The following is a 24,322-nucleotide window of genomic DNA, read 5'->3' on the forward strand; positions in this document are numbered from 1 at the left end:
TCTGAGATTCCTTCTCTCTGGAGAGGCACAATCTGCTTAGCAGAATGTGCTGTATTAAATGTGATGGCGGTTGAACACATTAGCTAATTCTACATGTAGATGCAGGCTTTTAGCTTTAGCAAACAATGCTATTAGCAAACAATGCTATTTTAGCTAGCGCTCAGTTTTACATCACATCACTTTAATGTATATTAATGACCACATACTGCGGGAATACCCAATGGCTCTTGCCATTACATTAGTCAAGGCTCATTTTTGTGCCCCATATTGGAGAGGAGCTTGTTTAATTTTAATTAAAAGTGATTGGGACGATGGGAGTGTTTCACCCTTTATTAGTATCACCGAGGTTCACCGCCAAAGCACCTGAGTGATTAATCTTTCCAAGGCGCATGGAAGAGCAAACAGCATTCCCCAAATTCTCCCACCATTACGCATCTGCGTATCAAAGGAGATCGGCATATTGGGACCTATATTCATTCTGAGTACTATAAGCAGTAACACTGACTTCATTCCTTTAATGAAATTTCTCACTAGACATTTTTTTAAATCCAAACCCATTCCCCCTCTGTATCTGCCCCAGCCCCTGTCCCTTAAATATGCTTACCCTATATGGTGTGTTTGAATCGTATGTGGTTAACTTAGTTAAACCTCAGAAAACGTTGTGATTTGTGTTGAGTTGCCTCTGCCTATCCCTGTCCTGTCCTGTCATACTGTTGCACTTCCCCTAATCTGTCCAGTGACACTGGAAATTCGTCCTGCCCTAGCAACTCTAGCTTAATAATAGCCAGTAGTGTTAATTTCCCAGAAACCCGACGCTGCCAGTCTAAACCTTACCTCCCTCCTGCCAGCCTAACTCTAACCGTCCTCCCCATGTTTGAAATCTGTTTTTTTGTTACAATTTTTCCCCTCAATCCTCCTCTCTCCTTCCCATTCCCAAACATGGTTGCCTCTCTAAGCCAGCTATGTGCTTGTGTGCATGACAGAGAGTCCAAGCCACCACGGCAAGCTCCAACCTTTTACCTCATAATGGATGCTGTTTCTTTTCAATATCAAATTTGGATATGTTTTTTCTTGTTGTTTATACTCGAACATGGTTATTTTGGAATGTGTATCCACTTTTTAATCTGAGAAGCAGAGTTGCACTCTATTCCATGTACCGTAGTTGGATGTGTTCCCACCACGGGCCGTAGTATGTGTGATGTGAGAATGTGACGCGGCACATTTACTTCACATTAACTGGAAGAACACAGCATTGAAGTTGTTCTCTTGTACACTTCACTCTGCCATGCTGTCGACGCTCCAGTTCCTCTGTGCTGTTCTCTTTATGTCTGTATGGATGGTATCATTTGTGCATGGTGTTTGTGTAATCATTAGTCCGTAGCTAGTCCCATTTTTGAGGCCTGGACTGTGTTAAATATATTACATTAGATATAAAAGTACAATTTCGGGCAAGTTGTATTGTAAATGTAAATATTTTTGTTAACCGTCTGTATACTGTAAACTTATGAGTCCCTTTTTTTCTCGGCCGTTGATGGGAAACTTTGGCCTTGTGCGGTTTGTACGAGTTGTTACCGCTGCCTTTTGTCTTTTTCAGTGCGCCGGGTACCCCCGCGGTTCTCCATCCCTCCCACGGACAACGAGATCATGCCTGGAGGCAGTGTCAACATCACCTGTGTGGCGGTGGGCTCCCCTATGCCCTACGTCAAATGGATGCTGGGAGCCGAAGACCTGACGCCCGAGGACGACATGCCCATTGGACGAAACGTTTTGGAGCTCACTGACGTCCGCCAGTCGAACAACTATACCTGCGTGGCCATGTCCACTCTGGGGGTCATCGAGGCGGTGGCGCAGATCACGGTGAAAGGTAACGCATGTTTACTTCTTTCTGTCACGTATTGTTGGTCTCAGGAAGAGGGTTCCTAAAGCCTGGGATGTGTTGACGCCAGCCTCAGTGGATTAGATGCTAGATTGAGAATCAGTGAAAGGCTTATCTCACAACCAGGGGAGTTAAACGCCAGAGCTCTATATCCCTGTTGGTGGTGTGTTCGTGTGTGTGGGTGCGTGTGCGTGTGCATGCGTGCGTGCAACATAGTGGGTATTGTTTGGTCTTCTCAGTAGGCAGGGTACTTATCAGAGTGTAAGCATCTCCTCCAATGCATACCAGGGAGAGAGAGATTCCAGATTGTCGTCCTCGTGTACACACACCAACATACAGAAGTACATGCACACACACACGGCTTTGTTTCTCCCAGACATAACAGAGGGATATTAGTCACAATATAACCAAGGCTGCCAGGAACTTCCCCCAATTTTACAATTGAGATGGCATATAAAGAGAGTCCATCGCCCTCATATCTTTCAACTCGTGTCACTGGTGTAGGTATTAAAGCAATAAATTAACCCACTACATTATTTAAGAGATACACATTGGAATTCTCTGGTTAACAGAAGCTTCCAGGGCTTTTGGCCTTTTATCTGTTTAACAAGAGTTCAAATATGGTTACAATGCACTGATGTGGCATATTAATACAAGGTAAAAAATGTATACACTGAGTGTACGAAACATTAAGAACACCTTCCTAATACTTCGTCTGGGGCTAACAACACCAGTGCCAATAAATCCTCCAAACACCGGCTTCTCTGGCATTATCACTTAATTATACCATGGCATTGTTGAATACTCCTTTCTGATTGGCTTGAAGGGCATTCTAGAGCATGCATTATTTCCCTATAAAGCACAGTATATTTGCACGGTAGAATTCAATGGCTATAGTTAATTTGTACATGTTTTGTTTGAGCTGCTTTTGAAAGCAAAAGTCAAATAGAAAACAGTATTGGTATTGTTAACTACGATTTTCATAAGAGCAAGCTAGGACTGATGCTATGGTTAGCTAAACTAGCAAGTCTGTTTGTTTCATAACCACGGTAACTACTGTAGCTATCTAGTGAACTTGGTAGCTACTTCAGTGGATGTTGAACCCATTTCTACCGGCAAATGAACCCATTTCTAGTGGCAAATGTGTTATATTATAGCCATGGTATAAAACGTCATTCCTTATTTTACATTTATTTTTATTTCACCTTTATTTAACCAGGTAGGCTAGTTGAGAACAAGTTCTCATTTACAACTGCGACCTGGCCAAGATAATGCAAAGCAGTTCGACACATACAACAACACAGAGTTACACATGGAATAAACAAACATACAGTCAATAATGCAGTAGAAAAAGTCTATATACAGTGTGTGCAAATGAGGTAGGATAAGGGAGTTAAGGCAAAAAATAGGCCATGGTGGCGAAGTGATTACAAAATAGCAATTAAACACTGGAATGGTAGATGTGCAGAAGATGAATGTGGAAGTAGAGATACTGGGGTGCAAAGGAGCAAGATAAATAAATAAATACAGTATGGGGATGAGGTAGTTGGATGGGCTATTTACAGATGGGCTATGTACAGGTGCAGTGATCTGTGAGCTACTCTGACAGCTGGTGCTTAAAGCTAGTGAGGGAGACATGAGTCTCCAGCTTCAATGATTTTTGAAGTTRGTTCCAGTCATTGGCAGCAGAGAACTGGAAGGAAAGGCGGCCAAAGTAAGAATTGGCTTTGGGGGTGACCAGTGAGATATACCTGCTGGAGCGCGTGCTACGAGTGGGTGCTGCTATGGTGACCAGTGAGCTGAGATAAGGCGGGGCTTTACCTGAGATAAGGCAGAGACTTGTAGATGACCTGGAGCCAGTGGGTTTGGCGACGTGTATGAAGCGAGGGCCAGCCAATGAGAGCGTACAGGTCGCAGTGGTGGGTAGTACATGGGGCTTTGGTGACAAAACGGATGGCACTGTGATAGACTGCATCCAATTTGTTGAGTAGTGTTGGAGGCTATTTTGTAAATGACATCGCCAAATTCGAGGATCGGTAGGATGGTCAGCCCTTTACGAGGGTATGTTTGGCAGCATGAGTGAAGGATGCTTTGTTGTGAAATAGGAAGCCGATTCTTGATTTAATTTTGGATTGGAGATGCTTAATGTGAGTCTGGAAGGAGAGTTTACAGTCTAACCAGACACCTAGGTATTTGTAGTTGTCCACATATTCTAAGTCAGAACCGTCCAGAGTAGTGATGCTGGATGGACGGGCGGGCAGGTGCGGGCAGCGATCGGTTGAAGAGCATGCATTTAGTTTTACTTGTATTTAAGAGCAGTTGGAGGCCACGGAAGGAAGACTTGTATGACATTGAAGCTCGTCTGGAGGTTAGTTAACACAGTGTCCAAAGAGGGGCCAGAGGTATACAGAATGGTGGCGTCTGCGTAGAGGTGGATCAGAGAATCACCAGCAGCGAGAGCAACATCATTGATGTGTACAGAGAAGAGAGTCGGCCTGAGAATTGAACCCTGTGGCACCCCCATAGAGACTGCCAGAGGTCTGGACAACACGCCCTCCGATTTGACACACTGAACTCTATCAGAGAAGTAGTTGGTGAACTAGGCGAGGCAATCATTTGAGAAACCAATAAGAATGTGGTGATTGAATGTGGTGATTGACAGAGTCGAAAGCCTTGGCCAGGTCGATGAATACGGCTGCACAGTAATGTCTCTTATCGATGACGGTTATGATATCGTTTAGGACCTTGAGCGTGGCTGAGGTGCACCCGGGACCAGCTCTGAAACCAGATTGCATAGCGGAGAAGGTACAGTGGGATTCTAAATGGTCGGTAATCTGTTTGTTAACTTGGCTTTCAAAGACCTTTGAAAGGCAGGGTAGGATAGATATAGGTCTGTAGGAGTTTGGGCCTAGAGTGTCTCCCCCTTTGAAGAGGGGGATGACCACGGCAGATTTCCAATCTTTGGGAATCTCAGACGATACGAAAGAGAGGTTGAACAGGCTAGTAATAGGGGTTGCAACAATTTCGGCAGATAATTTTAGAAAGAGAGGGTCCAGATTGTCTAGCCCGGCTGATTTGTAGGGGTCCAGATTTTGCAGCTCTTTCAGAACATCAGCTATCTGGATTTGGGTGAAGGAGAAATGGGGGAGGCTTGGGCGAGTTGCTGTGGGGGTTGCAGTGCTGTTGACCGGGGTAGGGGTAGCCAGGTGGAAAGCATGGCCAGCCGTGAGAAAAATGCTTTTTGAAATTCTCAATTATCGTGGATTTATTGGTGGTGACAGTGTTTCCTAGCCTCAGTGCAGTAGGCAGCTGGGAGGAGGTGCTCTTATTCTCCATGGACTTTACAGTGTCCCAGAACCTTTTTGAGTTTGTGCTACAGGATGCAAATTTCTGCTTGAAAAAGCTAGCCTTAGCTTTCCTAACTGCCTGTGTATATTGGTTCCTAACTTCCCTGAAAAGTTGGATATCATGGGGGCTATTCAATGCTAATGCAGAACGCCACACAATGTTTTTGTGCTGGTCAAGGGCAGTCAGGTCTGGAGAGAACCACGGGCCATATCTGTTCCTGTTTAAAAAAATATATAATGCGGCATGCTTATTTAAGATGGTGAGGAAGGCACCTTTAAAGAATAACCAGGAATCCTCTACTGACAGGATGAGGTCAATATCCTTCCAGGATACCCGGGCCAGGTCGATTAGAAAGGCCTGCTCGCTGAAGTGTTTTAGGGAGTGTTTGACAGTGATGAGGGGTGGTCGTTTGACCGCAGACCAATTACGGATGCAGGCAATGAGGCAGTGATCACTGAGATCTTGGTTGAAAACAGCAGAGGTGTATTTGGAGGGCAAGTTGGTTAGGATGATATCTATGAGGGTGCCCGTGTTTACAGATTTGGGGTTGTACCTGGTGGGTTCATTGATAATTTGTGTGAGATTGAGGGCATCAAGTTTAGATTGTAGGATGGCTGGGGTGTTAAGCATGTCCCAGTTTAGGTCACCTAGCAGCACGAGCTCTGAAGATAGATGGGGGGCAATCAATTCACATATGGTGTCCAGGGCACAGCTGGGGGCAGAGGGTGGTCAATAGCAAACGGCAACGGTGAGAGACTTTGTTCTGGAAAGGTGGATTTTTAGAAGTAGAAGCTCAAATTGTTTGGGTACAGACCTGGATAGTAAGAAAGAACTCTGCAGGCTATCTCTACAGTAGATTGCAACACCGCCCCCTTTGGCAGTTCTATCTTGTCAGAAAATGTTAGAGTTTGGGATGTAAATWTCAGGGTTTTTGGTGGTCTTCCTAAGCCAGGATTCAGACATGGCTAGGACATCCGGGTTGGCAGAGTGTGCTAAAGCAGTGAATAAAACAAACTTCGGGAGGAGGCTTCTAATGTTAATATTCATGAAACCAAGGCTGTTACAGTTACAGAAGTCAACAAATGAGAGCACCTGGGGAATAGGAGTGGAGCTAGGCACTGCAGGTCCTGGATTAACCTCTACATCAACAGATGAGGAGTAGGATAAGGGTACGGCTAAAGGCTATCAGAACTGGTCGTCTAGTATTTTCGGAACAGAGAGTAAAAGGAGCAGGTTTCTGGGTGCAATAGAATAGATTCAAGGCATAATGTACAGACAAATGTATGGTAGGATGTGAGTACATTGGAGGTAAGCCTAGGCATTGAGTAATGATGAGAGAGATATTGTCTCTAGAGACGTTTAAACCAGGTGATCTCACTGCATATGTGGGAGGTGGAACTAAATGGTTGGTTAAGGCATATTGAGCAGGGCTGGAGGCTCTACAGTGAAATAAGACAATAATCACTCACCAGGACAGTAATGGACAAGGCATATTGATATTACGGAGAGGCATGCATAGCCGAGTGATCATAGGGGTCCAGTGAGTGGTTGGGCTGGCTGGAGACACGGCAATTCAGACATCTAGCAGGCCGGGGCTAGCAAGCTAGCAGAAGGGCCATAGAGGGACGTCGCGACGGAGGAAAGTCTGTTTTAGCCTCCTCGTGCGGTGACGTCGATAGACCAGTCGTGATGGATTAGTAGGGTTCTGAGTAGCAGAGGGGTCCATGTCCAATTGGCAAAATAGGTATAGTGGCCAGCTAGCAGGCTAGCAGATGGGCATTCAGGGGACGTCGCGACGGAGGGGCCTGTTGGAAAAAAAACATCGGGCAGATTACGTCGGTAGTCCAGTAGTGAAGGATAAGCAGGGCTTCGTTGAGTAAAAGGGGCCCAGGCCAATTGGCAAAATAGGTATACTGGCCCGAGAAATTGGCCGATGGGCCTATTAGCTAACAGTCCGATATGCTCTCGACAGCTAGCGGGCCGCGGCTAGCAGGCTAGCAGATGGGCATTCAGGGGACGTCGCGACGTAGGAGCCAGTTGAGTACACCTTCGAGCAGATTATGTCGGTAGTCCAGTCGTGAAGGATCGGCGGGGTTCCGTGCCCCGTACCGGCAGTAGAAGGGGTCCGGGTATTGTAGCCCAGGAGTGGTAAATGGGCCTTTTCAGCTAGCCGGGTGATGGGCCTAGCATGGGCTAGCTCCAGGTTAATTGGTACTTGCTTCGGGACAGTGACATTAGCCAGGAGTAGTCACTCGGATTGCAGCTAGCTAGCTGCGATGATCCAGGTGAAAAGGTTTAGCTTGCAGTAGGAATCCGGGATATGGAGAGAAAATAGGTCCGGTATGCTCTGGTTTGAATCGCGTTGTACAAACTGGCGAGAGCTTTCCGAGCTAACGGTTAGCTAAGGACCGCTATCAGTGGATAGCTGACTACTAGCTAGTAGCTAGTGAGCTGGCTAGCTGCTGTTGGGGGATTCTGGTTCGGAGGTAAATAAAAATACTTTAGAATAAAACAGATCCACACCACATTGGGTGAGGCGGGTTGCAGGAGAGTATTTTGAATTTGAGGTTTAGAAAAATATTAAAAAGACATGCGAAGAAAAAGATAGAAAAATAATTATACATGGGACACGACAAGACCAAGGACAAAGACGTCTGACTGCTACGCCATCTTGGATAGAAATACATAGAACGTATAGCCCCTCATTGATTATCCCTTACAAATGTTATCTGTTTGTTTTTCCAGCATTACCCAAGCCTCCCGGTATTCCCGTGGTGACGGAGCGCACGGCCACGAGCATCACGCTGACGTGGGACTCAGGCAACCCTGAGCCTGTCTCCTATTACATCATCCAGCACAAGTCCAAGTTCTCAGAGGACACATACAAGGAGATCGACGGCGTGGCCACCACTCGCTACAGTGTGGGCGGCCTCAGTCCTTACTCGGACTACGAGTTCCGGGTGCTGGCGGTGAACAACATCGGGCGTGGGCCGCCCAGCGAGGACATCGAGGCCAAGACGGCTGAGCAAGCGCCCAGCACGGCGCCCAGGCAGGTCAGGGGTCGTATGCTCAGCGCCACCACGGCTATTATCCACTGGGACGAACCAGAGGAGGCCAACGGGCAAATTATGGGCTACCGTGTCTACTACACCATGGACTCTGCCCAGCAAGTCAACACATGGGAGAAGCAGATAGTGCGTGGATCAAACTTCCTCACCATTCAGGGCCTCATCCCCAATAAGACCTACTACATTAAGGTCCTGGCCTACACGTCCGTGGGTGATGGACCTCTCTCTGCAGATCTCCAGATCATAGCCAAGACGGGAGGTAAGATTTGTGTGTGGCCTATGTGTGTTTTTGTGGACCAAAGCCTTTAAATTGACAAGTATGTTAACTGTATATGAGTTGGGCTATAAATTCTTGTAGAAGCTGAAGCTCCGCAATCTGTGAGTTATGAGTAAACAAACAAATCATCTAACTCTACAAGGGAGAGAATATCAACGGGCTAATTTGACAGCCAAGTGTCTTTCTGGGAAAGCACATCACTCACTCAGTCTTTTTAGTCAGATAATAGTATCCTTGTTTTTGACCACAGCAGTAAACACATTTGAAATCTCTTTTTGGCACGCACTTGCTTTTGAGTGCCAAGCAATTTCCATTTCGCATTCTGAATGACAAAAATCATAGTTTATTAAACATTATAAACTAGGTCGTTCAAGGCCTGAATGCTGATTGTCTGCCAGCCGTATATCAGACCATATACGATGGGTATGACAAAACATGTATTTTTACTGCTCTAATTATGTTGGTAACCAGTTTATAATAGCAATAAGGCACCTCGGGGGTTTGTGGTATATTGGTCGTATACCACACCCCCTTGGGCATTATTGCTTAATTATACAACAAGTGGTTTGGAATTCCCATTGTTAGAGCCTATCTTGCCTGTGATATACTACACAATATACACATGTCCAGTACATTCATAAAACGTGCCATTGTTTAAGTTGTTACCTAGCAATGCACTACTACTACTACTACTTTTACAGATCCACTGTCTCATCTGCCCAGACATTCAACTTGTAAACTTGATCACTGTAAAAAGTATCTAGACATTATCTCCGACATTTGCAACATTGTTGTAATATTGAAATTCAGTCAGGCAGCTTTTCTCAGCCACTCGAAATCATGAATCCGCATCATTTTTATTGATATATACAAAGGAAAGTAAATAGAGAGACAGGTAAAACGAAATGAAATGCAGCTAGTTAGCTGTCTTTCCAGCTTCAGTATGAAGTGATTGTGTTAGCTGTGTAGTTGGCTAGTTAGCAAGTGGGGAATGAGCCTCCATAGCAAACATTTCATTTTTGTTTGTCATAGCAACCTGCAAAGTTCTGGAACTATCATCCAGCGCTTGGGTAGTTTTGCTTTACATGGCAGTGAATACGAATAGAACTAATGACCAGAGAATGCCTAAAATAGCACTTAGTGGAAAAACTCATGGTTTAGGAAATAATCTAGATTTTTTTAATGCTGGTAACCCATTTTATAAAAGCAATAATACACTCGAGTCCATGTGTTATGACATTTTTATCATGTTTGTGGTGGTCTATCCCACCCTGTTTCGCCCCGTGGCTATGACCACGTCCCAGCCATGATAAAAAAAATCATAACACATGGCCTCGCATGTATTTTTGCTTAAGTATAAAATCAGACATGAGACCTTGAATACTTCTTGAGCATAATTTAGACTGCCAATCATATATATTTAAACTTGTTTTCCTTAAATTATTTTCTAATCCAATATGATGAAATTGTGTCTGTTTAGGGAAATAACAGTAATTACATAGTAATAACAGGTAGTTGCAATCACAGGTAATAGTAATAATGTATTAATAACAAGTTACTACTAATGTTATTAGTAGTAAAATATATCCACAGTAGTGCCAGCAGCAGCACTCGTCAAATACCTTTAGCAGTGGTATGGTGGTCGTTGCAATGAGTATCATTGGTTTAGTGGGCCAAATGTGTATTTGTATTGCTTTCCCAGTCCCTTCTCAACCGACCGACTTCAAAGGGGAAGCCAAATCTGAAACAAGCATACTACTATCGTGGATAGCCCCAGCACAGACCGGACAAGACAATCAAATCATGGGATATGAACTTCTGTACAAGAAAGGGGATGACAAGGAGGAGGTAAATGGTTTCTCATATTCTAAAAACAGCTATACTGGCCCAAATATATCTTACGTCCAATGGTACACGTTTTCTTGAAGTCCTGAACTGATGACACACAATTTTCTCAACAGAAACGCATCAGCTTTGAGCCTACCACCACGTACCTGCTGAAGGACTTGAAGCCCTTCACTACTTATACTTTCCAGCTAGCCGCGCGCAGTAAGCACGGTATCGGGGCCTACACCAATGAGATCTCCGCAGAAACCCCTCAAACACGTAGGTCCTCTTCCATATCTCAGCTCTGGCCAGACAGTTTACCACTGGATGTGGAAACTCCTTGGAGAGAAAATACATTCTTAAATTTTCAAACGCATCTACCTTTGCCAATTTAGAATTGCATCCGCTAATTCCAATACCCTTTGCCAAAAAAAGGTCAATGACATGATAAAAAATAAATGTCATCGAAAGAGATGGATAACTCTTAATGAAAATAAATGTCATCGAAAGTGGTGGATGACCTTGAAAATGGACTAGTTCTGCAACGATTGGAGCTGAAACAGTGTGTTTTGTTGTCTACCTGACAATGCACCTTTTCACTTTGAAATGGCTGCATGGACAGAGTTCACCAGGGCTCTCCTGTGAAGTCAACAGACAAGGTCAAACTATATACAGAATCTACTCCTCTTCAACATCGTTGATGTGCAAAACATCCCAACCAAAAATAGAGCTTGGAATTATTCATAAAAAATTATATTTCCTATTTATCTGACTGTCTGTTGTTTTTGATGAACAGAAATGCATGTTATCCCGCTATTGGAAGCCTTGTCTCTTGATTTTGCATGTAAGCCACGTCAGAGTATTTGCGTATTGAGACTGAGCTTTCTATGGAAATAAAATTCTGCCCATTTTATCTGGAGGTCAGACGGGTTTCCCTTTCTCAGTAGCATAATTGGTGATGCCAACCCCTTAACATTTTTTTTTACAAACAATTGGATGGACTATAAWTTCCATAGAAAGCTCAAAAGCAAGTAGTATCACTGAAGATAGAGAATTACCGTTTTTCCACACAATAAGACCTCAGGTTTATTGAAATGACAAAATTGATCAAGGCACCAAATTGAAAGCTAAGTACAAACAAGTAGTGTATTGACTATTAGTAGATAGAACAAAACTATTAGTAAAATAGAACATTACATTTCAAAAACTGATTTGAAATATTTTTTTTAAATATATTTAAAATAAACCYGAGGTCTGTGCAAGACAAAAAGGCAGAGAACAGGTAGGTATTAAGTTCAAAAAGTCCTAACGCGATGGGAGGTACCAAGAAAATATATCTGCATGCCAATGTGTTGAGACTTTCAAAAGTCAGTCATATCACCTTGGGAAGTTCTCTTTTGTACGATCAGGCTTTTACCACAAACCAACAGGCTTCGGAAAGGTTGGTGACCAATACAACTTTTTACACCTTGCTAGAGTTTAAGCATCAACCTTTATGTTTTTGGATTTGTGGTAACTGCTTGGCAAATGTATGATATTTGGTTGGAATTTATTAGGATTTTATGTGATCAAGAGAACTTTCACTGAGCAGTCATTTGATAAGTTTATATGAAATTTGGGCTTAGTCTTGGTTATAAGCCGAAGATATGAATCCCTAGAGTGATAATAGTTTTTAGGAAAGAATGTCAGATTTTTCATTTACAAAGGTAGGTTACATATTGTGAAGGTGTCCTATTATCTCATGACAACCCCATCCATACATCCTCATTGTGTGTGTTTTTATTAATTGAGTTGACCTTGTTGGAAAAAGTGTTAGTCTTTTGTCTTTGCCTTTTGTCTCATCTTGATTGTGAAACCTCATTGACTTTTGATACCACTTCTTTGCAAACATTGTTTCAGTGATTGTGCTTCGTCCTCATTTTGTCATATTTATTTTCCCTTTCCCTTTTCTTTATTGTTTGTTCGTTTCCACCACCATCATCCCAACCCAAAAAAACTTCAACCAACCTGTGGAACCCCTCCTCGAAACAAACAAAATCAAACAAAACCCCAACTAAAATGGTTGATCCAATCAAACAAAACCCTGCTCCTCTTCCTATCCACTCCRCRAATCAGAGCCCTCAGCTCCACCTCAGGATATCAAGTGCTCTAGCCCCAGCTCCACCAATATCCTGGTAAGTTGGCGGCCTCCTCCTACGGAGTTACAGAACGGGATCATAGTTAAGTATGCCGTCCAATACGCCGCCACTGAAGGGGAGGACACCACCACCCGAAAAATATCCGACATCCCTCCAGAAAGCTCCCAGTACCTCTTGGAAAACTTGGAAAAATGGACGGAATACCGTGTGACAGTGACTGCTCACACAGATGTGGGTGAAGGACCTGAAAGCTTACCACAACTCATCCGCACAGAGGAGGATGGTATGTTTTTCCGAAACCGCTGCCCCCGTTGCAAATCCAGTCTGCCCTCTAACCTCTAACCCCCTTCAGATACTGTCTAACAGCATCAACAGTCCCTCTGACCTAGCATCCCTCTCTTCTTCTTCCTCCTGCTTCTATCAAAGTTGGCAACACTCCTAACTCTCATTATGAGCCCACTTTTACTAACTTGGACCACTTCTGTGCAACTTTTTTTTTACTAAACAGACTGCCCTAACTTTTTTGTAAAGCTCATTTAACTTTTTGTCAGTATTTTTCTGCCTTGATTCCCTAATACTCAATTTCAACATATGGTATGGCATTTTCTCCTGCATCGAAGCACTTCAGGCCTTTGACTTCCAGTACCAAACTGTCTTTTTTTGTATGAGAAAAAAACTTGAGATTTTAACTGTTTTTTTTTTATGAATTTGACTAAATGTGAAGTTATGGACAGTGGAAAGGGAAGGTRTATTTTTTTAAATGGCCAAAAAAACAAWWWWWTTTTTTTTWAATATATATTTTATTTAACTTTTTCTTCACGCTTCATAGCCAAAATTCTTGCAGGGTGCTTCAAGCTTTTGAAGCATCCCCTTTGGCTCCTCTTTTCAATTTTAACAAACACATTTTTATTCCATGTTTTTAATCCACTACTCCCATTTTTGAATGTTTCCAGATTAGGTCAATTGTCAGACCTGTTTTTGGGGTTGTTTTTCTTTTCCCTTGCCATTGTTGAAATATTGATATCATACAGTGCTTGTTGCCGTATGCTCCCCTTTTGTAGATTTTTTCACCCCAGCATTTTGCTCTTTGGAGTTGGCCAGAAATTCAAAGGGGAGAAGGGGTTCTCTATAATCTTGACCTTCTTTCTTTTATCCCATGGTGTTCCTCCAGTTCCCAGCGGCCCGCCTCGTAAAGTCGAGGTGGAGACTGTCAACTCCACGTCAATAAAAGTCATCTGGCGCTCGCCGATGCCCATCAAGCAGCACGGGCAGATCCGAGGGTACCAGGTGCACTATGTCAGGATGGTTAATGGGGAGCCCATGGGACAGCCAGCCATCAAGGACATCTTGATTGACGATGCGCAGGTAAGCACCCTCATCCTCCGCCTTCCGCCCAAAACTCGCAGGTTCTCTTACCTTGAGAAGTTCTCTGACACAAGGACAGAGCATAAGAGAAAATACAAGGATACACTACTAAGCCGTATAAAGTGTTGTTAAAACCACACGTTTTTACGATATGGTTTAATCCTGATGACACCAATTAGTTTTTCTCAGGATCTTTGAAACTGAGTCACCCATTGAGTAAATATATGATAGATACACATTCATACATTGGTGTGCATTTATAGGAATAGACCTACGCAGTATGGGAGTCACCATCTGTTACTCTCATTATCTAGTGGAGACAATCACAGGAACTACAGTGCATTCGGAAAGTATTCAGACCCCTTGACTTTTTCCACATTTTGTTACYTTATAGCCTTATTTTAAAATGGTTTAAATMGTTTTTTTCCCCCCACATCAACTGAACACAATATCCCATAATGACAAAGCAAAAACAGTTTTTTAGAAAAAAAACAGATATCACATTTACAATGCCTTGCGAAAGTATTCACCCCTTGGCATTTTTCCTAATTTGTTGCCTTACAACCTGGAATTAAAATGATTTTTGGGGGGTTTGTATCATTTGATTTACACAACATGCTTACCACTTTGAAGATGCAAAATATTTTTAATTGTGAAACAAACAAAAAAACAMAACTTTTCACCCCCCCAAAGTCAATARTTTGTAGAGCCACCTTTTGCAGCAATTACAGCTGCAAGTCTCTTGGGATATGTCTCTATAAGCTTGGCACATCTAGCCACTGGGATTTTGCCCATTCTTCAAGGCAAAACTGCTCCAGCTACTTCAAGTTGGATGGGTTCCTGCTGTTGTACAGCAATCTTTAAGTCATACCACAGATTCTCAATTGGATTGAGGTCTGGGCTTTGACTAGGCCATTCCAAGACATGTAAATGTTTCCCCTTAATCCACTCGAGTGTTGCTTTAGCAGTATGCTTAGGGTCATTGTCCTGCTAGAAGGTGAACCTCCAACCCAGTCTCAAATCTCTGGAAGACTGAAACAGGTTTCCATCAAGATTTTCCCTGTATTTAGCGCCATCCATCATTCCTTCAATTCTGACCAGTTTCCCAGTTCATGCCGATGAAAAACTTCCCCACAGCATGATGCTGCCCCCACCATGCTTCACTGTGGGGATGGTGTTCTCAGGGTGATGYGAGGTGTTGGGTTTGTGCCAGACATAGCGTTTTCCTTGATGGCCAAAAAGCTCATTTTTAGTCTCATCTGACCAGAATCCCTTCTTCCATATGTTTGGGGAGTCTCCCACATGCCTTTTGGTGAACACCAAACGTGTTTGCTTATTTTTTTCTTTAAGCAATGGCTTTTTTCTGGCCACTCTTCTGTAAAGCCCAGCTCTGTGGAGTGTACGGCTTAAAGTGGATCTATGGACAGATACTCCAATCTCCGCTCCAATTTCCAAGCTTTGCAGCTCCTTCAGGGTTATCTTTGGTCTCCTTGTTGCCTCTCTGATCAATGCCCTCCTTGCCTGGTCCGTGAGTTTTGGTGGGCGGTCCTCTCTTGGCAGGTTTGTTGTGATGCCATATTCTTAAAAAAATGTAATAATGGATTTAATGGTGCTCTGTGGGATGTTCAAAGTTTCTGATATTTTTTTATAACCCAACCCTGATCTGTACTTCTCCACAACTTTGTCCCTGACCTGTTTAGAGAGCTCCTTGGTGTTCATGGTGCTGCTTGCTTGGTGGTGCCCCTTGRTTAGTGGTGTTGCAGACTCTGGGGCCTTTCAGAACACGTGTATATATACTGAGATCATGTGACAGATCATGTGACACTTCGTATGTGACAGATCGTATTTAGGGGCTTCATAGCAAAGGGGGTGAAAACATGTGCACAAACCACTTTTCCGTTTTTATTTATTTATTATTTATTTATTWTTTATTTATTTTTTAAAACAAGTTATTTTTTTCATTCACTTCACCAATTTGGATTATTTTGTGAATGTCCATGACATGATATCCATATAAAAATCAATTTAAATTACAGGTTGTAATGCAACAAAATAGGAAAAACACCAAGGGGGTGAATACTTGTGCAAGGCACTGTACATACAGTAAGTATTCATAGCATTTATTCAGTACTTTGTTGATGCACCTTTGGCAGCAATTACAGCCTTGAGTCTTCTTGGGTATGATGCTACAAACCTGCATTTGGGGAGTTTCTCCCATTCTTCTCGGCATATCCTCTCAAGCTCTGTCGGGTTGGATGGGGAGCGTTGCTGCACAGCTATTTTCAGGTCTCTTCAGAGATGTTTGATCGGGTTCAAGTCCGGGCTCTGGCTGGGCAGCTCAAGGACATTCAGAGACTTGTCCCGGAGCCACTCCTGCGTTGTCTTGGCTGTGTGCTTAGGGTTGTTGTCCTGTTGTAAGGTGAACCTTCACCCCAGTCTGAGGTCCTGAGCGCTCTGGAGCAGGTTTTCATCAAGGATCTGTCTGTACTTAGCTCCATTCATCTTTGCCTCAATCCTGACTAGTCTCCCAGTCCCTGCCGCTGAAAAACATCCCCACAGCGTGACGCTGCCACCACCGTGCTTCACCGTAGGGATGGTGCCAGGTTTCCTCCAGACGTGACACGTGGCATTCAGAGCTCTGTCAGAGTAACCATTCTCCCCCGATTGCTCAGTTTGGCCAGGCGGCCAGCTCTAGGAAGAGTATTGGCGGATCCAAACTTCTTCCATTTAAGAATGATGGAGGCCACTGTGTTCTTGGGGACCTTCAATGCTGCAGACATTTTTTGGTACCCTTCCCTAGATCTTTGCCTCGACACAATCCTGTCTCGGGGCTCTACGGACAATTCCTTTGACTGTGGGACCTTATATAGACAGGTGTGTGCCTTTCCAAATCATGTCCAACCAATTCAATTTACCACAGGTGGACTCCAATCAAGTTGTAGAAACATCTCAAGGATGATCAATGGAAACAGGATATACCTGAGCTCAATTTCGGAGTCTCATAGCAAAGGGTCTGAATACTTACGTAAATTATTATTTATTTTTCGTCAATAATGTTTAAAAACCTGTTTTCGCTTTGTCATTATGGGGTATTGTGTGTAAAAAAATATCTATAATAATTTAATCAATTTCAGAATAAATCTGTAACATAACAAAATGTGGAAAAAGGGAAGGGTTCTGAATAGTTTCCGAAAGCACTGTAGGGGCATTAATTGAAATGTGATGAATCACACATCCTTAAGTGCAATGGAACTGACATAATCAATAACTTATTGGTGTTCAGTGAATGACATCTCTTKGGGGTAAAATCATCCGTCAGTATATGTTTCTTGTCTGTGGCTTCTCCTCTACTGCTCTCTCTATTCTACTATCTCACTAGTGACCACTGACTCTGTACTTAGCCTTTGTTTTGTATTTTCTCTTTCCTCTCTCTCACATCTTAATCAGTGGGAATATGATGATTCAACTGAACATGTGAGTAGATACAGAGACCTAATACAGAGTTAATCCCGTTCCCCCTTCGTTCCCCTGCATGCTCTGTGTCTCCTCTGTTCCTGACCTTCGCATGGTTTTGACTGTATTGAACCTCACATTACCTCCTAACTGTTCTGAATCCAGCTAAGACAAAAAGAGAAAAACATACTCTAACTGCTTGTTTTCTACTTGTAAATTGATATGGAATGGCTTGACTAACAGAAATCCATAGCCAACATTACAAGGCTATTCATGAATGCTTAGCGGTGTTGAATATAATAAACAACATTTTCGAAAGGGGACCTAGTTTCAAAAAGATAATACTCTATGTTACCATTGGTACTGCACTACTTACACCCTTGCCTTTTCAATGCATGGAGTGACCTATGCTGACACGTCCACCAGTCCAGATTGTTAGCATGGAGCCAAGGATCATATGCATTGAGCAAAGGATGGTGGACTACATAGTGGCAGGACAGCTTTGTACCAACCATGTTCATTGCCAGTCATTCACTAATTAGTGAGCTGATATCTGTGAGATAATGTCCTCTGAATTAATTACAGCATAAATGCATGTACAAAAATATGACCTCCACTCTGCAAAAATGCCCAAATTGAGGCACAATCCCTAGCAAGAGTTCTAAAAAATCCCTATTATTCTAATCTACAGGAAATGGTCATCACAGAGCTACAGGCTGAGACTATGTACTCAGTTGCCGTGGCAGCCTACACGACAAAGGGAGACGGAGCTCGCAGCAAGGCCAAGCTGATCACCACCACTGGCGCAGGTAAGAGAACTGTCATCACTGACAAATCTCCCCCTGCCCCTCTGCTAATGTACCCTGTGATCATCCCAAAATGCATTTGTGCTGTAGAGAGCTGTGAAAATTGCACCCAGTGAAAGGAAGCAAAAAAAAATGCTAATCGACCTTTCCCCCCATGGCTATTAAAGTGTGAATGCGGCTAATTGCCACCTCAATTATGACAACAATTGTAATTCCGCTCAGCCGCCGCTTTGACATTGGAATGCTCACAGGGGTTAAGGAACTAATGGAAAAATCAGGTGGGGAAATAGGGGAAGAAAAATACTTCCGAATTAATGGCAGCCCGACAGTCTGTTCTGCTCTCATTGGTTTCTTTTGAGAGAGAGGCATGACACAATCCAAATGGCAATTCAGAAATACTTTGCTGTGTGTGTTTGACATATAATTGCGCTGTCGTCTAATCTTGTCTGTAAAGCCTTCCACCTGCCTCCACCGGCGTACAGATACAAATGGCTAGTGTGTGTGTGTGTGTGTGTGTGTGTGTGTGTGTGTGTGTGTGTGTGTGTGTGTGTGTGTGTGTGTGTGTGTGTGTGTGTGTGTGTGTGTGTGTGTGTGTGTGTGTGTGTGTGTGTGTGTGTGTGTGTGTGTGTGTGTGTGTGTGTGTGTGTGTGTGTAGGAGCCTTCACTCAGTAAAGGCTTCACAGGTATGCCATATTGGTTAGGTATCAAAGCAAACAGCATTAGCATTTATGCAAACAGGGTGTTAGCTATCTACTGCTCCCTTGGTTGGGTAAGACTACTCATGAAGTCATAACAGCATCAGGCAATGACAACCCTTTACGCTGAGTAGGAAAGGAGATCAGATTTTGCTGTCATGCATTATGGCTTGGGTTGTTTTGGGATGTCATCATCCTCTCATAATTGTCGTAATGTCCGTTGGATATTCCTTTTAAAATGCTATGGCAGTTTGAATGGTTTCTTTACATGGTATTTTGTATTAAAAATTGTGTTTTGTCACTGCCCTTCTCTTAGTACCTGACAAACCACGACTCATGGTCAGCCCCACCAATATGGGCACTGCCCTCCTCCAATGGCACCCCCCGGCTTTAATCCACGGCCCCCTGCAGGGCTACCGCCTCCGCTTCGGCCGCAAAGATGTCGACCCTCTGACCATCATTGAGTTCCCAGAGCGTGAGAACCACTACACCACCAAAGAGATCCACAAGGGGGCATCATACACCTTCCGCTTGTCCGCCCGTAACAAGGTGGGCTTCGGCGAGGAGACGGTCAAAGAAATCAGCACCCCTGAAGATATGCCTAGCGGCTTCCCACAAAGCATTGTAGCCGAGGGCGGCACTACCACCACCATTCAGGTGAGCTGGAATCCACTGTTACTGGCGGAGCGCAACGGCGTTATCGCGAAGTATGCCCTGCAGTACAAGGACATCAACAGCCCTCGGAGCCCCTCGGAACTCTTCATCACCGCCCCGGAGTCCACCGTCACCCTTGACAGCCTCAAGGCAGACACCACTTACGATATCAAAATGTGTGCCTTCACCAGCAAAGGCTCTGGCCCCTATAGCCCCAGTGTCCAGTTCAGGACACAGCCCTTGGATCAAGGTAGGACCCCACCCCAATTCAACCTCCCGCCCACCAATCCAACTTCACCCCACAGCCACCACCAACAGCAACCACCTCGTCAAGCCATAGTGGCAGAAGAACAAACAGATTCATCCGATCTCAGGATTGTTTTAWAATCATCTGTATGTATACATAGCCCTCCCACCCCATAAGAAAGAAAGATATCATGAACAGGTGGAGTAAGTATATGTGTCCTATGTCTTGTCATTCAAGCCAAAGGTGAGCCATTAGGTTAAAGAGCTGCTGTTAATTAAAAGGTAAGATAAAAGTAAGCTAAGGTAAGATGGGAGTATTGTAGCCCTGCTAAGACCACTCTAGTGCTGGTTTCAGACTGGTTGTAACGGGAAACATGTTCAGGTAAGAGGTTTGTTGCTCCGGAATCCATTAGAGAGGGTTGTTTGTTTCGTGTCTAAATCATCTGCTCCCCCTTTCTTTCAGCAGTGTTTGCAAAAAATTTTCATGTGAAAGCTGCCATGAAGACAGCTGTGCTCCTCACCTGGGAGATCCCAGACAACTATAATGCAGCTCAGCCCTTCACAGTAAGAGCTTTTCGTATTTTAGTCAACAATGTTTGAGGACAGCAATCCAGAAAATATTACTTGTTTCTGATTGGCTTAAAGGGCATTCTAGAGTGTGCATTATTTCCTGTAAGCAAAAGTTGAATTAAAAACATTATTGGCATTGTTGAATTCGATTTTCATAATAGCAAGCTAGGACTGATTGGTTTGGTTAGCTAAACTAGCAAGTCTGTTTGTTTGGTTAGCAAGGCAACTACTGTAGCTTCACTACATGACCAAAAGTATGTGGATACCTGCTCGTCGAACATCTCATTCAAAAATCATGGCCTGGCTCGCAGTCGGTGTTCCACATCTTCCCAAAGGTGTTCGATGGGGTTGAAAAACAGCCCCAGACCATTATTCCTCCTCCACCAAACTTTACAGATGGCACTATGCATTGGGGCTGTTGGCACTGTGCAGTTCTTGTGCTAACTTTGCTTCCAGAGGCGGTTTGGAACTCGGTAGTGAGTGTTGCAACCGAGGACAGACGATTTTTGAGCTCTACGTGCTTCAGCACTCGGCCCATTCTGTGAGCTTGTGTGGCCTACCACTTCATGGTTGAGCCATTGTTGCTCCTAAACATTTCCACTTCAAAATAACAGCACTTACAGTTGACCGGGGCAGCTTTAGCAGGGCAGAAACTTGATGAACTGACTTGTTGGAAAGGTGGCATTCTATGACGGTGCCACGTTGAAAGTCACTGGGCTCTTCAGTAAGGTCATTCTACTGCCAAAGATAGCATAGCTGTGTGCTCGATTTTATATACCTGTCAGCAACGGGTGTGGCTGAAATAGCCAAATCCACAAATTTTAAGGGGTGTCCACATACTTTTGTATATATAGTGTATCTAGTAAACTTGCTAGCTACTTCAGTGGATTTTGAACCGATTTCTACCTGCAAATTAACGCATGTCTAGCGACAAATGTTTTCAATTATAGCCATGGTATAAAAGGGACAATCAACTCGGGGCTGTATGTGTTCTCTGGAAAATATTCCAACTCCGTGGAAGGTTAGTTCAACTCCGCTAGCAGGTCGTGGAACACGTCATTCATTATTTTACATAGAATGTATAGCCCTTCGTTGATTATCACTTACATATAAATATCCTAACCAGCTACCGTATTGAGCAGAAGTTCAGACATGTCCCTGACTAAACAGACCTCAAGTGTCGAATTAGTGCATATCCTCAACATTCACACACCCTTTCCTTCCATCGCACATCCAGATCCTTTATGATGACGGCCAGAGCGTGGAGGTGGACGGCAAGCTCACTCAGAAGCTGATCACGGGTCTACAGCCCGAGACACAGTACTCCTTCCTGCTAACCAACCGGGGCAACAGCGCTGGGGGTCTCCAGCACCGCGTCTCCACCATGACCGCCCCTGACATCCTGCGCACCAAGCCCTACCTGATTGGCAAGACCAACTTGGACGGCAAAGTCACTGTAGAACTACCCTCAGTCCAGACTTCAGAGAAAGTCAGGTGAGTGGCGGGGATTAAAACTAATGCTAACGCTAATCGCTAATTGCAGACTTGTACTTACAGAGCTGGCTATTTAGCCTAATTTGATTGCACTTAATTAATGTGTCTCGGTGGCTGACCTAATCTGTTTATTTACCTTCAGCTCATCTTTTGGTTCAATTATATCAGCATGATACCATTAAAGCTTATTTCTCCTTATTGCTCAATGTCACTCACATTGCTGTTACGTTATCTGTATAGTTGCACCTAATAACTGGAAGGGACAAGATTTTTCACAGATTTCTCACCACTTTGTTTGTTTGACAGGGTTTGAAAGGTCAGAATATCAGCACTGAACTTCATTGCTTTCTTTAGAATTGTACTCTGTATTTTACATTCATTGCATTGTATCAAGCCTGTTCCTCTTGTTCTCCCTTCCTCAACACAGAGAGGATGACACCATGAATTCTCCCATCCAATTTATCCCACTCCCCAGTATTAAATCTTGTAATGTCTCTCCCTGACTTTCCAAATAAGCTCTGGGTTGTCAAAAGGCCAACATGCAGATCCAATTGTAGACTGGCATTTCAAACCCATTTCGGGTTTTGATCTTGCTGGATGCGCTCAGGCCCACTCTCCCCCATGCCAGAGCTTAAGCTAATTAGCTTCCCATTAGCCTGCCACACTGCCTTCCTGGCTAAAGCTAGCTAGCACTGTGCCCAGCCAGGAGAAGCCCTCAAAAAAAGTCTGGCAGAGGCTATTATCTCCCTTGCCGCCCGATGGAGGGATGAAAATCCCTCTAATTCCAGCTCCTCTTCTCTCCCTTGCGAAGGGCTGCTAATTAGCCCACGGAGTCTTCAGCGAGGTGTGACAGTGTGCCCGATTTTTCTGATCATGCTTCAATTAAAAGACAAACATGGAAGAAAACCAACTCTTAATGGAATGATAACGGTCTAGCTTAACTCTCTAATGTCGCAATCATTTGTTGCCTTTGTCTGTTGTCCTCAACACCTCCTACCCTATTACACCTACAGGATTAGTAGGATGCTCCTCAACAAAAAGACTTGTTATGGTCCCCATGGAGACTAAACATTGTTGTGTCTGAAGCGGAATGCTGTGATCTTGTTTTTGTTTTGTCTAGACTCAGCATGTGACCATGTAAAAATGGTGCATTGTAAACGTATTGTCGAGTGAACTGACAATGACCTTGAAAAGCTTGTGTTGTTTTCTTTCTTTCCCCTCTCATTTTCTAGGGGATACTACATAGTGGTGGTGCCTCTGAAGAAACAGCGCACAGGAAAGTTCCACAAACCCTGGGACAGTCCAGATGAGATGAACCTAGAAGAGGTAGGTACCACAAAATAGTCCAAGAAATTAATACAGATTCCAAAAGGTCCTTATTAGACATTACCATTCGATTCCTGTTGTGGATTCACAATATTATTATATATTTTTTTAACTAGGCAAGTCAGTGAAGAACAAATTCTTATTCACAATGACGACTCAATACTGAGTGAATTACAATGGAATTAACTTCAACCCAAATCCAGTAGAGACTGCCTAGGTCTCATCGCTCTCTCAAGTCTTACTAAAAAGAAAAGTGGTAGGAAGAACTCGGCTCTTAACTCTGCAGATAGGAGAGGATGGGGTGAGGAAACCTGTGGACAGGGCTCGTTGATTGATGCAAATAGCATTATTCATATGGAAATGAGGTAGAACATGGAGTAGTCATCAAGTGCACTGCAACTCCTCCCCCTCCCCCCCCCTTCCCACCTCCTCTCTCCCTCTCAACTGAAATTACCATGAAGAGCTGCATCAGGCCTCTGTGTCTGTCCTTATTCAAGGGAGAGGTATCACATTGGTTATGCACAAAAGTACTTGACAACATTTATATTTAGCCGGTCTAGGTATTTGAGAAGCTTTCATGCACTGTGTATGCTCAGGTACATTAGTGGAGAAAGCTTACGTAAGGATTTTCCCGTCAAACCGTAAAGTGTGCATGCTCTCTGTGATGCGTCAAACGCATATAGACCGTCTCTCAGCTATGTTAATGGCCTTCACCTGCCTAACACATGTGAAACATTCCTAGCACTCATAAGATACTATGGATGGCATTCAATGAATTGCAGTAAGTGGGTCTCCAGATAGCGCTTCCAGAAGTGTCTTTGGACAGCTCAGCGTTCAACACCATAGTGCCCTCAAAGCTCATCAATAAGCTAAGGACCCTGGGACTAAACACTTCCCTCTGCAACTGGATCCTGGACTTCCTGARGAGCCGCCCCCAGGTGGTAAGGGTAGGTAACAACACATTCGCCACGCTGATCCTCAACACAGGGGCCCCTCAGGGGTGCGTGCTCAGTCCCCTCCTGTACTCCCTGTTCACTCATGACTGCACAGCCAGGCACGACTCCATCCCCATCATTAAGTTTGCCGATGACACAACAGTGGTAGGCCTGATCACCGATAATGACGAGACAGCCTATAGGGAGGAGGTCAGAGACCTGGCCATGTGGTGCCAGGACAACA

The 24,322-nt window shown here is 43.9% G+C and overlaps 1 protein-coding gene across 19 annotated transcripts in view; it reads left to right on the top strand.

Moving 5' to 3' along the window:
* LOC111954133 (receptor-type tyrosine-protein phosphatase delta) overlaps positions 1-24,322 on the top strand; it is a 612,441-nt gene that overhangs the window by 533,834 nt on the left and 54,285 nt on the right. For 6 of the 19 annotated variants that reach the window (XM_070435960.1, XM_070435968.1, XM_070435974.1 and 3 more), the window contains 12 exons: positions 1,595-1,864; positions 7,970-8,551; positions 10,272-10,417; positions 10,531-10,675; positions 12,512-12,817; positions 13,706-13,899; positions 17,347-17,373; positions 18,044-18,161; positions 19,170-19,757; positions 20,220-20,317; positions 21,561-21,817; positions 23,050-23,143. In XM_070435960.1, coding sequence (XP_070292061.1) covers positions 1,595-1,864; positions 7,970-8,551; positions 10,272-10,417; positions 10,531-10,675; positions 12,512-12,817; positions 13,706-13,899; positions 17,347-17,373; positions 18,044-18,161; positions 19,170-19,757; positions 20,220-20,317; positions 21,561-21,817; positions 23,050-23,143 — 2,825 coding nt within the window. Of the gene's footprint in view, positions 1-1,594; positions 1,865-7,969; positions 8,552-10,271; positions 10,418-10,530; positions 10,676-12,511; positions 12,818-13,705; positions 13,900-17,346; positions 17,374-18,043; positions 18,162-19,169; positions 19,758-20,216; positions 20,318-21,560; positions 21,818-23,049; positions 23,144-24,322 lie in introns of all 19 variants that reach the window. The other 13 variants (XM_070435976.1, XM_070435982.1, XM_070435978.1 and 10 more) reach the window with 4 other exon arrangements.

The sequence above is a fragment of the Salvelinus sp. IW2-2015 genome, linkage group LG3, assembly GCF_002910315.2.
Source record: "Salvelinus sp. IW2-2015 linkage group LG3, ASM291031v2, whole genome shotgun sequence".
Taxonomy (NCBI): domain Eukaryota; kingdom Metazoa; phylum Chordata; class Actinopteri; order Salmoniformes; family Salmonidae; genus Salvelinus; species Salvelinus sp. IW2-2015.